Source organism: Thamnophis elegans, chromosome 13 (assembly GCF_009769535.1).
Source record: "Thamnophis elegans isolate rThaEle1 chromosome 13, rThaEle1.pri, whole genome shotgun sequence".
NCBI classification, from domain to species: Eukaryota; Metazoa; Chordata; class Lepidosauria; order Squamata; family Colubridae; genus Thamnophis; species Thamnophis elegans.
The window spans coordinates 46,058,944-46,076,001 of NC_045553.1; the positions used below are offsets into that span (position 1 = coordinate 46,058,944).

Here is a 17,058-nt window from a genome sequence, read left to right on the forward strand (position 1 = left end):
GAAGTTTTCTCGCCCATTTGCACCCTGAATCGGGCGACCCTGAGGGTGCAGATAACACCCCCCCCAAGTGCGCACTCTTTCTGAGACTCTCAGAAAGCGAATGGGCGGCCTTCAGGCTGCTAAGACCTCCACGGCTGCAGGGCATATAAACCCTTCCATTCTCCGCCGTTCGGTCAGAACAGAAGAAGCACCTGGGTTGAGAAGCAAAACATCTTCAAGGAAAAAAACAAGAAAGTCCAGTTGCTTTGGGTGGTAGGGGGAGGGGGGGAATAAATAAAATGCATCTTTGGAACAGCCAGAAATGTGGTTTCGTATCCTGTCCTTGACCAACTGGCAAGCATCTCCTCTTTAGCACCTGCAGTGATCCTCTAAATCTGGTGGGACTGTCCCCTGGCTTGATCCCCGGAACAAAACAACCCAACATTTCTTATCTCAGATCCATATTTAATACAATACAATAGCAGAGTTGGAAGGGACCTTGGAGGACTTCTAGTCCAGCCCCCTGGCTAGGCAGGAAACCCTACACCATTTCAGACAAATGGCTATCCAACATCTTCTTAAAAGCTTCCAGTGTTGGAGCATTCGCAACTTCTGGAGGCAAGTTGTTCCACTGATTAATTGTTCTAACTGTCAGGAAATTTCTCCTCAGTTCTAAGTTGCTTCTCTCCTTGATTAGTTTCTATCCATTGCTTCTTGTTCTGCCCTCAGGTGCTTTGGAGAATAGTTTGACTTCCTCCTCTTTGTGGCAGCCCCCGAGATATTGGAAGACTGCTATCATGTCTCCCTTGGTCCTTCTTTTCATCAAACTAGACATACCCAGTTCCTGCAACCGTTCTTCCTATGTTTTAGTCTCCAGTCCCCTAATCATCTTTGTTGCTCTTACTTCACTGTAATCCATCTGAGCAGCCCCCTTGGGCATGTAGCCTTCGACTGGATTGGCTGATTTCAGAAGTAAACCTCTTCCTCTTGCAAACCGTTTTTTTTCCTCAGGCCATCCCTACTGACTTTGGCCGTGTTTTGACCATCATCTTGAATTCTATGCATGGCTCTGGAGCTGGGTGATGAATCCAGATCCGGCGCGGAAAGTAGTTTCCAAATTCAACAAGATCTATTTGCTCTTTGTAGGTTGGGTTCAACAGATCCCCGGATACCCAAGCTAGGAAGATGTCGGCTAACCTTGGTGTGATCTCCTTGGCTTCTTTCGTTTCTCCAAGCCTGGAGTTTCTTGTTGATCTTCCTCTTGGCGAAACTGAAGATCTCCACCAAAAACATGAAGGACACGCCGTACATCGCTAGGATTCCACCCTTGAGCGTCCCGTACGTCTCGGGGGACTTCATCACGGAGTGCATAATCCAGGCACCGCCGACGATCCGCAGCCCCAGGAAGAGAGCCACGAACAAGATGTCCACCACATCGCCGGCCAAGCTGTGGTAGCCCCCACTGTCTCGCAGGAACCAGCGCATTTGCAGAAACGGGTTGGTGATCTCGCTCACGAAGATGAGGGCGTTCAATTCGGGGCCCGACTTCCCGGTGTCCAAGACCAGTGACATGCCGCCCATGCTTAGCAGGTGGTGAGTGAGCATCAGGTCGCTCTCACCGTCCAAAAGGACGCACCAGCAGAAGTCAAAGATGAAATAGCCCAGCGACAGGCAGAGGATAAATTCTTGGAGCGGCGTGTTTGGGTGGCCTAGAAAAGGGGTAAATTAGAAAAAAAAGAAAAGAAAAGCAATTGAGTTTTGCGCTTCCCATTTTGCATTTTATCCCATTCTGAACATTTGAAAGCAGTGAGGGTCTAGGACAGGGGTGCCAAACACAAGGCCTGTGGGCTGGATCCAACAGATGGGGTGCTTAGATCTGGCAAAGCGGGACCGCCCTGGAAACAGCAAAGGACCAGCCCGCAGTGCCTCTGCCAGCAAAAACAGAGCTCAGGGCAGAGGTGGTATTCAGCAGGTTCTGACCAATTCTGGAGAACTACTAGCAGAAATTTTGAGTAGTTCAGAGAACCAGTAAATACTATCTCTGGCTGGCCCTGCCCCCATCCATTCTCTGCCCCCACAAGTCCCAGCAGATCGGGAGGAAATGGGGATTTTGCAGTATCCTTCCCCTGGAGTGGGGAGGGAATGGGGATTTTGCAGTGACCTCCTTCTGTCACACCCACCAAGCCATGCCATGCCCACAGAACCTCTAGTAAAAAAAAATTGAATCCCACCACTGCCTCCAAGGCTCCGTTTTCAGCCACAATGTCCTCCTGCAGCCCTCTGCCAGCAAAAACGGAGTCCAGGAGGGCGGTGTGCAGCCTCGCCGAGCTCCATTTTTGTGGGCAGAAGGCTGCAGGAGGCCACTCCGGCTGAAAACGGAGCCTGGGCAGACCACACAAAGCCCCCCCCAAAGCTTTGTTTTCCCTGGCAAAGGGCTACAGGAGGCCGTTGTGGCTGAAAACAGAGCCTCGATGAGTGGACGTTGAGATGGCCACACACCCCGCCCCCTCCTCTCTGTGGCAGCTTCTCAAATATTGGAAGGGTTCCCAGTCCAAAGCACTGAAATGATAGATTTTAAAGCTGGTTTAGCAATAGCAATAGCAATAGCAGTTAGACTTATATACCGCTTCATAGGGCTTTCAGCCCTCTCTAAGCGGTTTACAGAGTCAGCATATCGCCCCCACTGTCTAGGTCCTCATTTTACCCACCTTGGAAGGATGGAAGGCTGAGTCAACCTTGAGCCGGTGAGATTAGAACCGCTGAACTGCAGATAGCAGTCAGCTGAAGTGGCTGCAGTACAGCACTCTAACCACTGCGCCACCTCGGCTCTTATAATGTGGATCATCGTCTGGCATCCTGAAGCAGTGGTGGGTTGCAGTGGTACGCCCTGGTATGGCCGTACCAGTGCCTTCTGGGAGCACCGGGTACCGTTCTTGTACGGTGCTCCGGAGTGCCCACATGCCATCCTTACCTGTATTTGAAGTCTCCGACGCTTTTGCACATGCGCTCGGAGCGTAAGGGGCCTGCACGATGCTCTGCTGAGCAGCTGCAGCATCGCAGGAGGTAAGGACACATGCGCGCGTGCGTGCTGCATGCATTCATGTGGTAAATGCCGGCCCCCGTTGCACCGTACCTGTTGCACCAGGATGCGGAACCCACCGCTGTCTTGAAGGTTTAATAAATTTGCCAGCTGAGCTTTGATACACATTCCTTTTACCTCCCTGCTGTCACCCGAATCAACCTTCTGCCAAGAAAATATCCTACGTTGCTCAAAGAAAATTATAGGGGAACGGCATCAAACATCGCCTGTGGGAATCAAAATGTTTTAGTCTAGACTTCAAAATCTCTCTTTTAAAAAAAAATTATATCAGGGCAGCCAGTACTGCATAATAGGTGAGGGAGTTTGCCATACCAAGAGCCGAGGTGGCGCAGTGGTTAAATGCAGCACTGTAGGCCACTTCAGCTGACTGCAGTTCTGCAGTTCGGCGGTTCAAATCTCACCGGCTCAGGGTTGACTCAGCCTTCCATCCTTCCGAGGTGCGTAAAATGAGGAGCCGGATTGTTGTTGGGGGCAATATGCTGACTCTGTAAAGCGCTTAGAGAGGGCTGAAAGCCCTATGAAGCGGTATATAAGTCTAACTGCTATTGCTATTGCTAATCTCACCGGCTCAGGGTTGACTCAGCCTTCCATCCTTCCGAGGTGCGTAAAATGAGGAGCCGGATTGTTGTTGGGGGCAATATGCTGACTCTGTAAAGCGCTTAGAGAGGGCTGAAAGCCCTATGAAGCGGTATATAAGTCTAACTGCTATTGCTATTGCTAATCTCACCGGCTCAGGGTTGACTCAGCCTTCCATCCTTCCGAGGTGCGTAAAATGAGGAGCCGGATTGTTGTTGGGGGCAATATGCTGACTCTGTAAAGCGCTTAGAGAGGGCTGAAAGCCCTATGAAGCGGTATATAAGTCTAACTGCTATTGCTATACCTTGAGTTCCATTCTCAGTGGGGTTTGACGTGTCTCCCCACCACTCCCTCAGCGTTAACTTTTTCTAAGAGAAGGCTTGTTTTAATCATGGGTTATACAAGCCATAACTGGCTGGCTTTGGCCCACTTGCTGAGCTGTAACTTATAATTTGACAAATTGCAGCGTTCGGGTTTAAACAGCGTATCAAGGGGGAAAACCACACTTTGCCGTCCATAACTACTGGCTTCATCTACTGCAGCACGCTAAGTCAGAGCCGAGAAAACCGCATGAATATGAACCGGTTGTCAAGCATCCAAAATCTGACCCTGTGCTGCAGTGGTCTTAATGTGTGAAAAATGGTCATAAGTCATAAGCAGTGCTGTTGAAACAATGAATGGTCATTAATAGCAATAGCAGTTAGACTTATATACCGCTTTATAGGGCTTTCAGCCCTCTCTAAGCGGTTTACAGAGTCAGCATATTGCCCCCACAGTCTGGGTCCTCATTTCACCCACCTCGGAAGGATGGAAGGCTGAGTCAACCTTGAGCCGGTGAGATTAGAACCGCTGAACTGCAGATAACAGTCAGCTGAAGTGGCCTGCAGTACTGCACCCTAACCACTGCGCCACCTCGGCTCTATATAGTAATAGCAGTTAGACTTATATACCGCTTTATAGGGCTTTCAGCCCTCTCTAAGCGGTTTACAGAGTCAGCACATCGCCCCCCACAGTCTGGGTCCTCATTTCACCCACCTCGGAAGGATGGAAGGCTGAGTCAACCCTGAGCCGGTGAGATTAGAACCGCTGAACTGCAGATAACAGTCAGCTGAAGTGGCCTGCAATACTGCACCCTAACCACTGCGCCACCTCGGCTCTTAAATAAATGGCTGTAAGTCAATGCCACACGTAGAATTCTGCTTCCAGTTTTGGACACCATACTATAAAAAAAGATGTGGAGACTCTGGAAAGAGTGCAGAGAAGAGCAACCAGGATGATTAGGGGACTGGAGGCTAAAGCATATGAAGAACGGTTGCAGGAACTGGGCATGGCTAGTCTAGTGAAGGACCAGGGGAGACAGGAGAGCATCTTCCAATATTTGAGGGGCTGCCACAGAGAGGAGGGGAGGTCAAGCTATTTTCCAAAGCACCTGAAGGCCAGACAAGGAATAATGGATGGAAACTGACCAAGGAGAGATTCAAGATAGAAATAAGGAGGAATTTTCTCCTCCTTTGGCCTTCAGAGGTTGTGGGAGCTTCATCACTGGAAGCTTTCAAGAAGAGATTGGACTGCCGTCTGTTGGAAATGGTGTGGGAATGGTCTCCTGTTTGTGCGGGGGGTTGGACTAGATGACCTACAAGGTCCCTTCCAACTCTGTTCATCTGAACCTATCTAAGATTATCTGACTGGAGGCTAAAACATACGATGAACAGTTGCAGGAACTGGGCCTGGCTAGTCTAGTGAAGAGAAGGACCAGGGGAGACAGGAGAGCATCTTCCAATATTTGAGGGGCTACCACAGAGAGGAAGGAGTCAAGCTATTCTCCAAGGAACCCGAAGGGCAGACAAGGAATAATGGATGGAAACTGAACAAGGAGAGATTCAACCTGGAAATAAGGAGGAACTTTCTGACAGTGAGAACAATCAACCGATGGAACAGAAGTTGCCTTCAGAAGTTGTGGGAGCAGTTTCAAGAAAAGACTGGACTACCATTTGTCAGAAATGGTGTCAGTTCTCCTGCTCGGGTAGGGGGTTGGACTAGATGACCTCCAAGGTCCCTTCCAGCTCTGTTAATCTGTAATCTGTATTGTTGTTCGGTCTCTTCCCGCCCCCCCCCCAATTTGTGCACATGACACTTCCATAGGCTGCTTATTCTCCATGCTTGAGCAGTGTCTGTCTTTCCTTCGCAGTTCCTTCGGAGTTGGACAGGTGTTGTAAAGGCGCATTTAACAAAAAAAACAAACCTAAACCTTCATCCTTGATCCTAAATGCCTACACCAGTGTTTCTCAACCTTGGCAACTTGAAGATGTCTGGACTTCAACTCCCAGAATTCCCCAGCCAGCATTCGCTGGCTGGGGAATTCTAGGAGTTGAAGTCCAGACATCTTCAAGTTGCCAAGGTTGAGAAACACTGGCCTACACAGTTTCTCCATCATCCAGGTCACGGTTGTCCCAAATGTGCTTTTTCAAAGGGCTCCACACCTTTTGCGCTACTCAGGTGACCCCGAGGGCACAGATAAACCTCCAAGTGGCTTCAAAGACTCTCAGTGGGAGCCCTAACAACCAGAGGACTGTAAAGTCTATAAACATTTCCACCCTCCACCCTTCCATCAGAACTGAAGAAGCTTCTGGGATGAGAAGCGAAACCTCTTCAAGGAAAAACAAAGTTCAGTTGCCTTTTTTTTGGGGGGGGGGGAAGCACCTATGAGACCTTGAACCTAAATCTACACACCAAAAACTCTCCCTGGAGCAAATGAAAGATGTTTATGGGAGGGTATTAAAGCTGAAACTCGAAATTCTCTTTGTGCGGAAACCCTGCGTAGATCACAACTCCTCCAGCTGGGATCACATTCCTGATTCTCCTCCTTGTTTTCTCTCTAATTCTCCCGGTAAACATACTGGGTTTTTCTATGGTGAAAGGGCGGAATGCCACGGCTTACTATTCATTGAATACTCCTCAAAATACAGGATATTATTTTTGTTGCTGCTGCTTCGCTGTTATCACCCTCAGAGTAATTACAGGTCTCCCACATGGCTAATAAGGAGCAGGGCTTGTAAATGCTGCCCCTGTTGTAGGAGGCCGAGAGCCAAAAGCTTAGAATAAGACTTTCCTCCAAGGAATTATTTGACACACAAGGCTGGCAGGTGCTGCGTGAAAAGGGTTCAAGATCTAATCCCAGAGAACGAGAGCTAAACTAAAGGCAGGAGAGGGCTTGTGAGGACACAACGGAGGAGGCCACATGCAGCCAGCACAACTGAATCCACATCTAAGTCCCAGCGTTAAAGACAGGAAGCAGTGGATGAGACACACACACACAGAGACAGAGATGCAAAATGGATGATTGCGGAGGGGGGGGGGACAAAAGAAAAAAGTAAAAGAAAGAAAGAAAGAAAGAAAGAAAGAGGGAGGGAGGAGGGAGGGGGAAGGAGGAAAAGAAAGAAATAAGGAAGGAAGGATTCTGTCAAGAGGGAACGGAAGGAAGGGAACTGAGGGAGGGGGGAGGAAGAAAAAAGAGAGAAGGGAAGAACAGACAGAAGGGAGAAAGGAAGGAAGAAAAGGGAGGAAAAAGAAGGGAGGAAAGAACAGAAGGAAGGAGGGAGGAAGGAAAAGGAGGAAGAAGGAAAAAAGGGAGGGAGGAAAAAGAAGGGAAAAAAGAACAGAAGGAAAGAGCAAGGAAGAAAAGAAGGGAGAGCGGAAGGAAGGAAGAAAGGGGAGGGTGGAAAGAACAGAAGGAGGGAGGGAGGAAGAAAAGGAGGGGGTTGAGGGAAGAAAAAGAAGGGAGAAAAGAACAGAAGGAGGGAGGGAGGGAGGAAAAAGAGAAAGAAGAGAAGAACAGAGGGAGAAAGGAAGGAAGAAAAGGGAGGGAGGAAAAAGAAGGGAGGAAAGAAGAGAAGGAAGGAGGGAGGGAGGAAAAAAGGGAGGAAGAAGGAAAAGGAGGGAGGAAAATGAAGGGAAAAAAGAACAGAAGGAAAGAGCAAGGAAAAAAAGAAGGGAGCGCGGAAGGAAGAAAGGGGAGGGAGGAAAGAACAGAAGGAGGGGGAGGAAGAAAAGAAGGGAGGAAGAAAAGGAGGGGGTTGAGGGAAGAAAAAGAAGGGAGAAAAGAACAGAAGGAGGGAGGGAGGAAGGAAAAGAAGAAAATGAGCATGTTACTCCCTCAACTTGCCTCACATGCTTTTGGCATGTCCTCCTGGGGTGCACTGTTTTCACTTGCAGAAGGAAGTTTCTAGTCCTTATGACTGAAACTGGGTGGCCACTCTGCTAGCAAAAGGCTCAGAATTCCATAAACCATCACCGCCTCCCCCAAAAGTTATGTAAAGATTGGGATAAAGCTAAGAGCTCTTCGTTGGTGGCTGACTTTATACCTGCCACCTTGACACCTGGGGTGTCCAGTGGTGACCTCAAAGAGCCTCCATCTTCTCTGAAACTCCCGGGATTCGTGCTTCAGAAGTGACAGAAATATCCTTGCAGGGCGAGTCCAACTTGTCCCTGGCTCTGCACTACCCACCTGCAACTTGTAAAGAAATCTCGGTGTTTAATTGGGTCACCGAGGCCTGTGCAATGCAGTGAGCAACAGGGCTTAAGAGCGCCCGAATGCAACATTCAAATCCCTATTTACAACCCAGATTGCTGAATCGCCTAAGATCGCTTGTAATCTCTCGGTCTCCTCCACCCTGCAAGGTGAGCTGAGAGGTTTCTGGGTTGTGGGGAATAGAGCAGGGACATCTAACATTTCCTGGCAGTTAAGAATAATTACCATTTTGGGGAGGTTTGCAGAGTGCAAAAACTTTTTTTTTTTTCCTTTTGGAAAACTCTTTGATTGATGAGAATTAGATTGATCAAGTGCTGTGCCAACAGAAACAAAGTCTTAGGGACTGCAGATTGTCAGCGATTTCCTTCTCCAGCACATGGATAAATACACCTGGAAACATCTACCTACCTACTCTCTCCCTACCTACCTACTGTATTTCTCTCTTTCTCTCTCTCTCTCCCTCTACCTCCCTCCCTCCCTCCCTCTCTCCCTACTCTCTCTCTCCCTATCTACCTACCTGCTTTTTTTAAATTGCCTCTTCAAAACCTTGGTGCGTCTTATACTTCAAAAATTCAGTAATAAATGGAACGACTTGCCTCCAGAAGTTGTGGGTGCTCCAACACTGGAGGTTTTTAAAGAAGAGATTGGACAACAATTTGTTTGAAATGGTCTAGGGCCGTGATGGTGAGCCTGTGGCACACATGGTGGAAGTGGCACGCAGAGCCATCTCTCCAGGCCCGTGAGCTGTCGCCCACTCTGAGTTCCGGCGCGCCAGCCAGCTGGTCTTCATGCACACGAGAGCACCAAAAAACAGAAGAGCAGCCACCCAGTGCGCAGGGACATCAGTAATGGGTTATGGATCCCATCGTAGCCGGTACACAGCGCATCAGCCAGGCATCCTTGTTGGGCACTCGCACTCCGCATGCATGCACATGGCACCACCCTGTAACACCCAGCTGCTTGGTGGAGGTTGCGCAGGCCCCACACGCTGTGCGTGCATGTGCAATCAGCCCATTTGCATCAAAACCTGGTAAGGAATGTGGGCAGGTGGGCGGGCCAAATGAGCCACTGTTCCGGTATGGTGGCTGCTTCTCCCAGCTACCACCGGTACACCCCTACCGGGCCATACCTCCCGGAAACCACCACTGATGCACACGCCGGGGAGATTATCTTTCGGTTTCCGGCATGCACATGCACACTGGCCAGCTGATCTTTGCGTGCACATGCTTGCCACAAACTGGAAGGCCATGTGGCCGGTGCATATGTGTATGCTGGAAACCGGAAGATCATTTTCCCGGCGTGCACATGTGCATCGGGTGGCTGCTTGTCCAGTTTTCAGCACGCACACGCACACTTCTGTTTTGGCACTCAGTGCCGAAAAGGTTTGCCAACCCTGGTCTAGGGTTTCCTGCTTAAGGAGGGGGTTGGACTAGAAGACCCCTCCCCCCGAGGTTCCTGCCAATTCTGTTATTCTGTTTGAGAGCCCTGCATGCTCTAAACCAGGATTTCCCTCTTGGCTTCTTTAAGTCACATGGACTTCAACGTGTAGAAGAAGGCAACCACAAGGTCTTTAAGACTGGCTGCGGAGACCCCCGTGAACAATCCATGGAGTCAACATCAGGTGGAACTGGAGCTAAAGAATGTTCTAACTAACTGTTTTGCACTTATCATGGAGCGTATTAATTATGGGAAGAAGTGAGAAGCTGTTTCCTCTGGGAATTTTTGATGGGAAAATGGAGAAAAAATTACAATGCATAATATTATACATATTAACTGCAAGTAGAACTGTACTAGCACAGAATTGGAAACAAACAGATATCTCCCCCAGATCCGATTATATGAAAGAAAATCTACAAATGTGCAGAAATGGATAGACTATCTATGGAAATGAAGGAGAGGGAAGACACTGAGCATTATCAAATTTGGAATAGATGGTACTCCTGGCTTGAGAGTAAATGTAAAACTTGAGGTGTAAAGGGTAAAAGTAGAATATATAGAGAGTATTTAAATTAGGATAGTCATAGAGGGATAGAATTTCTTGTAAACAGGATTATTACCAAAAATATGTGTACTGATATGGAAAAGCTGTTACGTGTAAACATATGTTTTGTGTTTTGTTTTGTTTTAAATGTTGGAAAATGTAATAGATATTATTTAAAAATAAATAAATAAATAAAAGAGACTTCTAACTAACCGTTTTGCACCTATCATGGAGCGTGTTAATTATGGGAGGAAGTGAGAAGCTGTTGAGGAAGAGAGGAAAAAAGTGGGGAGTTTCTCTATAAGTACCTATTCTCCTATAGGTAGAGCCATGTTGGTGGACCGTTGCTGGAGAAGTCATATGAGTTGGGTGGAAGATGAAACTAAAATGGATGGTGGCGCATGGACAGCTGACAATGTGCAGGAGGAGAACTTGTGGCGATCAACAAAGTCACCTGGATTAGGAGAAGCAGCGACAAATGGGCAAGAAGGCTAAGAACTTGATCCTTAGGTTGGGATGTTCATAATTTAAAGCTTAGGATCATCAGCCCATCCTCTCCTTCCTCCCTCACCCCAGGATAATAACGTAGGGTGACCTCTGAGGACAAGAATTGTAGGACATTGGAGAACCCAACGAAAGCTTCAGCTGGGCCAAACTGGAGGACCAAGCTGGGAAGCGTCCCTCTGAATCTGTGGCTTGAAGCACAGAGGCGCTGTATCTTCTGGAAAGCTCAGCCCAGCTGCTTGGACACGGTCATAAGACACATCTGTCAGGTTGGGTTGCAAGAATGATATCTGTACATGCCATTGACGAGTAGGGATCTGCAAACAGTGACATTGGGCCCTGGAGAAGACTGGTGGCCACAATGCTTCAAGGACCAGATTTGACCATTTCATGGTTTCGTAACTTTGACGGGTCCTTGGTGCTCTCTGAGCTTGTTATTTTTTTCTTGCAGACAATTCATTACCCAAGCGAGATACCCTCACCAGGATGTTACCTAATTTGAGTAATGAAACATCTGCAAGAAAACAATCCAGCTCAGAGAGTACCAAGGACCCATGAGCCTCAGCGGCACAGCGGTGAGAGTGCAGTACAGCAGGCAACTTCTGCTGACCGCCGACTGACTGCATTTGGTAGTTCGAATCTCGCCAGGCTCAAGGTTGACTCAGCCTTCCATGCTTCCAAGGTGGGTAAAATGAGGACCCAGATTGTTGGCGGCAAGAGGTTGACTCTGCAAACCCCTTAGAGAGGGCTGTAAAGCACTGTGAAGCAGTATATAAGTCTAAGTGCTATTGCTTCACATCTGCCAAGTGCTAACAGTTCGATCCTGGCCAACTCAAGGTTGATCAGCCTTCCATCTTTCCGAAGTGGGTAAAATGAGGACCCAGTTGGTTGGGGGCAATAGGCTGACTCTGTAAACCGCTTAGAGAGGGCTGTAAAGCGGTATATAAGTCTTAAGTGCTATTGTTATTTCAACCCTGAGCTACAAAGAGTATCCTTTGCTGGTCTAACTTTGCCTAGTCCTGGTTTCAAGGCTGAGACAGTGGGAACTTAAGATCACCCACTGGCACTGTGGTGGAAGAGGCTGATCCATTAAGCCAGTCTGTGGTGGAAGAGGCTGATCCATTAAGCAGTCTGATACCCCTTGCTTCTTCCAATACGCTGGTGGAGCTTCACACACACCTTCCTACCTGCATGAGTCAGCGGCCAGGGACCGTCAACGAAGACCACGTAGCCAGAAAGGAAAGTGACCATCAAGCCGTGTAAGAAAGTGACCACTCGACAGCTCCATTCTGCACCGCGATGCCTGTTTCGATACCAGAAACCCCAGTAGAGGAAAAGCCAAGCCCAGGTGCTAATGATGATTTGGAGAAGGATGGGCGACATGTTCTGTAGCTAAGAAGAAGCAAAAAGAGAGTGAGAGAAATAATATGCACATTAGCCCAATGACAATGAAGCTGCTGGTTGGGGAATTCTGGGAGTTGAAGTCCAGACAAGCTGACTGAGGAATTCTGGGAGTTGAAGTTTATTCAAGCTGACTGGGAAACTCTGGGAGTTGAAGTCCATTCAAGCTGACTGGGGAATTCTGGGAGCTGAAGTCCATTCAAGCTGACTGGGGAATTCTGGGAGTTGAAGTCCAGACAAGCTGATTGGGGAATTCTGAGAGTTGAAGTCCATTCAAGCTGACTGGAGAATTCTGGGAGTTGAAGTCCATTCAAGCTGACTGGGGAATTCTGGGAACTGAAGTCCATTCAAGCTGACTGGGGAATTCTGTGAGTTGAAGTGCAGACAAGCTGATTGGGGAATTCTGAGAGTTGAAGTCCACTCAAGCTGACTGGAGAATTCTGGGAGTTGAAGTCTACACATTTTAAAATGGGCAAGGTTATGAAGCACTGATCTAGACAATTATGTCTTCCTGCTTTCCTCCCATTGTCTTTGTCTCTTCCTATTTCTCTCATCTTCTCCCTTTTTTTTTTCTGCAATACTTAGCCGAAATAGTTAGATGATTGATAGATAGATAGTAAGAGAAGCCAGTTTTATGGTAGTCTGATAAAAAATTAAAAGCTAAAAAAGCTAATGCAAACTAAAAAAAAGAATAAATAGTAAAAGTAGGAAGCGGAGTTAGAAAAAACAGAACAACAACAGAAAAGAAATTAAGAATTCAGTAAGGAAAAAGAAATATAGAAAGAATCATTTCCTCCTTCATCACAACAACTATAAACAATTAACATCTCCTCCTCTTAAATTAAAACAAGTGATCTCTTCTTTCTATATCTATAAACAAAGTCTTAATATCTCCTTGTTTGGTCCTAATTAGCAGAAGTCCATTATGGGTTAAGAACATATCTAATTTAACCTTGATCAAATAAACCAATTTTATATTATTTACATTCACTTTTAACGATCTTGACCATTAGTCCTTTCAAATAATGTCCTAGAGAATTTGATTTTTTTCCTCCATTTTTTTCTTTGTCCCCTGTTACCAAATTCTTCAAAGTTTTAGCAAGCCTCTTCTGAAATCCAATATAGAAAAAAATATTGAGGTTGCTTTCTTTGTTATTTATACATCTATTTTAATTATGTATCATTTTTTTTGTACACCCTGTGCAGCATCTTCTTCCATTACATTCTTGTAATCTGTCATTTTAACATCCATTTCAGTTCTGGGTCAGTCTTGCTTCTCTTTTATAACATCTAGCAAGATTTAAGTGTTATTCTCCTTCAATTATAATATTTAGTTCCTTGTGGTTGAGCAAGATAGTTATTATCTCCCAGAACGCTAAACCCAGTGGAAAAATCTGTCTTGCAGTCTCTTCCTGATGAGCAGCTGCACGGAGGACTAGTGGGCAATCTCGGTTCCACCACAAAACCGCGTTCGACTAAAGGGCGCTCGACGAAACCGCGTAGCTGACGTCATCAACAGGGCGACAACAGCACGGAGACAGAAGCACGCTGTAAACGCTAAACCTAAAATTAACCCCTAAACCTAAACCTAACCCCCCTAAACCTAATCCTAAACCTAACCCTAAACCTAACCCTAAACCTAACCCTAAACCTAACCCTTAACCTAACCCTTAACCTAACCCTAAACCTAATCCTAATCCTAACCCTAACCCTAACCCTAACCCTAACCCTAACCCTAACCCTAACCCAACCCTAACCCTAACCCTAACCCTAACCCTAACCCTACCCTAACCCTTAACCTAACCCTAACCCTAACCCTAACCCTTAACCTAACCCTAAAGCTAACCCTAAAGCTAACCCTAAACCTAACCTTTACCTTAAATTGAATCGGCTTGCTTTCAAAGCGCTATTTAAAGCGCCCTTCTTTCTCCGCGCTGGCTGTTGTCGCCCTGTTGATGACGTCAGCGACGCGGTTTAATCGGGCGCGGCTTAGTCGAGTGCGGTTTTTGACGGGTCACGGGCAATCTCAAATCCTTTCCTGGTCCAGGAAGGACAAGGAAAACTGGCCCACATGACAAGTTTTTTTTTTTTGCTAGAAATGCAGACATCCTGGAACTTCAGTCCATCAGCTAGACACCAGTAAAGTGAGCAATCAAGGCCTCCGAATCTCTATGGCCAGTCAACAACTTTACTCTCTTCTATTCAATGACTTTACTCTAGGTCCTCTGTTCTAAGACTTCCCTCCTATGACTTTAATTTCTTAATTTTCAAAAACCTACATCATTGTTTAAAAAATGTTATACACAATTAACAGGTCAGGGGAGTAAAGGTACAGCTTCCTCTCCACATACGTGCTGGTCGTTCCCAACTCTAGGGGGCGGTGTTCATCTCCACTTCAAAGCCGAAGAGCCAGCGCTGTCCAAAGACATCTCTGTGGTCATGTGATCGGCGTGACTAAACGCCAAAGGCACACGGAACGCCGTTACCTTCCCGCCAAAGGTGGTCCCTATTTTCCTACTTGCGTTTTTATATGATTTCGAACTGCTAGGTTGGCAGAAGCTGGGACGAGTCACGGGAGCTCACTCTGTTGCGCGGCGCTAGGGATTCGAACCGCAGAACTGCCGGCCTTTCTAATCGACGAGCTCAGCGCCTTAGCCACTGAGCCACCGTGTACCTCCATCCAGGTACTCACCAGCAAAACCCCAAATCCTTGAAACGGAAGAAAGATGACAAATCCAGGAAAAGGTTTAGCAGTCAGGTACGGTGGTCTCTTCTGTTGCTGATGGGAACAAAGTTGTGGAATTCCCGAACACCCGTCTGTCTGGAAATCTTCCCTCCTCTTCCTTCCTCCACAACCCCAAGAACAGCTGAGCCTCCAAACTAGTTGCTACAAAGGTGGAATGCCCTTCACGAGGAGGATATCAGCTTCTGGAAATGAAAACTGGAGGGTTGCTATCTCTGCTGTCTTGTTTTCCTTTATATAATGACTATCTGTCTCCATCACCAGTCCAAACCAACCAGATTCTTTCCTAATGACACTTCAGAAGCATCTGATTTGAGTCTTCAGATTGGCTGTGACTGTTTTCTCTGGTGATAGGAGGTTCCTTCCTTCTCGGCTGAGGAATCGGTGGCCCCATAGCTTTCCCATGACACTCCCGGGAAAGCACTTTGCAAGAGTTAGTGCAAGGACCAGGTGCTGAATACTCAAAATATTTCTGGAAAGGCAGGATGTCTAGTTAGAATTATAGTTGTCCTGAGATGGTTATGGCACAGCTGTTCCTCTTGACAGAATCTTCCTTCCTTCCTTCCTTCCTTCCTTCCTTCCTTCCCCCCCCCTCCCTCCCTCCTTTCCTCCCTCCTCCCTCCTCCTCCCTCCTTTCCCTTCATCTGGTTTCCTTCCTTCTCTTTCTTCCTTCTATTTCTTTCTTTTCTTTTCCTCCTTCCCCCTCCCTCCTCCCTTCCTCCCTCTTTCTTTTTTCTTTTCCTCATTTCCCCCTCCCCACTCCTTCCTTCCTTCCTTCTTTCTTTTCCTCCTTTCCCCTCCCTCTTTCTTTTTTCCTTTTTTCATTCCTCCCTCCCCCCTTCCTTCCTTCCTTCCTTCCTTCCTTCCTTATTACTTTCTTTTCCTCCTTCCCCGTCCCTCCTCCCTCCCTCCCTCCCTCCCTTCCTTCCTTCCTTCCTTTCTTTCTTTCTTCTTTCTTTCTTTCTTTTTTCTTTTCTTGTTCCCTCCTCCCCCTCCTTCCTTCGTTTTTTCTTTCTTTCCTCCCTCCCCATCCCCTCTTTCTTTCTTTCTTTCTTTCTTTCTTCCTTCCTTCCTTCCTTCCTTCCTTCCTTTCTTTTTTCTTTTCCTCCCTCCCCTCCTTACTCCTTCCTTCCTTCCTTCCTTCCTTCCTTCCTTCCTTCCTTCCTTCCTTCCTTCCTTCCTTCCTTCCTTCCTTCCTTCTTTAGAGGACTGAAAGCTAAAACATATGAATAACCATTACAAGAATTGGGTATGTCTAGCTTAATGCAAAGAAGAACTGGGGGGGGGGTGACATCATGGCAGTCTTCCAGTATCTCAGGGGCTGCCACAAAGAAGAGGGGGTCAAACTATTCCCCAAAGCACCTGAGGGCAGAACAAGAAGCAATGGGTGGAAACTAATCAAGGAGAGAAGCAACCTGGAATTAAGGAGTAATTTCCTGACAGTTAGAACAATTAATCAGTGGAACAACTTGCCTTCAGAAGTTGTGGGTGATCCTCACCGGAGGTTTTTAAGAAGAGATTGGATAACCATTTGTCTGAAATGGGTTTCCTGCTTGAGCAGGGGGTTGGACTAGAAGTCCTCCAAGGTCCCTTTCAACTCTTGTTATTCCCTTATTCTGTTGTTTTTATCCAAGGCAGTGAAAGTCTCCCAACCTTCGTGTCTTTTTCACTCCTTCCTCCCATTCAGGATCAAGTCGATGTTTCTGTTTCTCTCGCACAGACAGAACATCCTGCCCCATGTTTCCTGTAAAGTGATCCCCATCATCTTCCATGCCATGGACTACAAACACAGCCTTCCCAGCCAAGATAGTCACGGCGAAGAGTCCAGGGCTGGAGGGAGATTCGTGTCCTTCCAACCAGCAGAAGGATAGCTTGATCCCATGGCTTCTTCTACAACCCACACACTATCTCTGGATCACTTCTACGACAGCAAAACTTAAAGAAAGGAAGCCAAGCTTGTTAAACTGCTGGGGTTCACACATATAGTCCTTAATTATGGTATCTTTATCCAAATATATCCTACTTAATAATGCTGCCATTGTGTAGTGCAGACAATAAACCTCCATGTCGCTCTTTCGACTATGCCAGAGGTAGTTATATTACAATTTTAAAAAATAAATAACTTGCAAACATGTTGTGAAGTTGTGTCCTGTGGATTAACTGAGATGCATCAGATTTAAAGCATCAGATTTGCATCCAGTTAAAAGGAAAGTTCCTTTTGAAGCAGACGAATATTCCAGTGCAAC

General features: G+C 47.0%; 1 protein-coding gene across 1 annotated transcript; it reads right to left on the bottom strand.

Annotated features, from left to right (window-relative positions):
* Positions 1-1,098: 1,098 nt before the first annotated feature.
* Positions 1,099-12,051, bottom strand: LOC116516343 (TLC domain-containing protein 5-like). The gene is made up of 2 exons (XM_032228771.1): positions 11,856-12,051; positions 1,099-1,688 (listed from the first exon to the last, which is right to left on the bottom strand). The coding sequence occupies exons 1-2, from the start codon at positions 12,049-12,051 to the stop codon at positions 1,099-1,101; spliced, it is 786 nt and encodes a 261-aa protein (XP_032084662.1).
* Between the last annotated feature and the right edge of the window lie 5,007 nt (positions 12,052-17,058).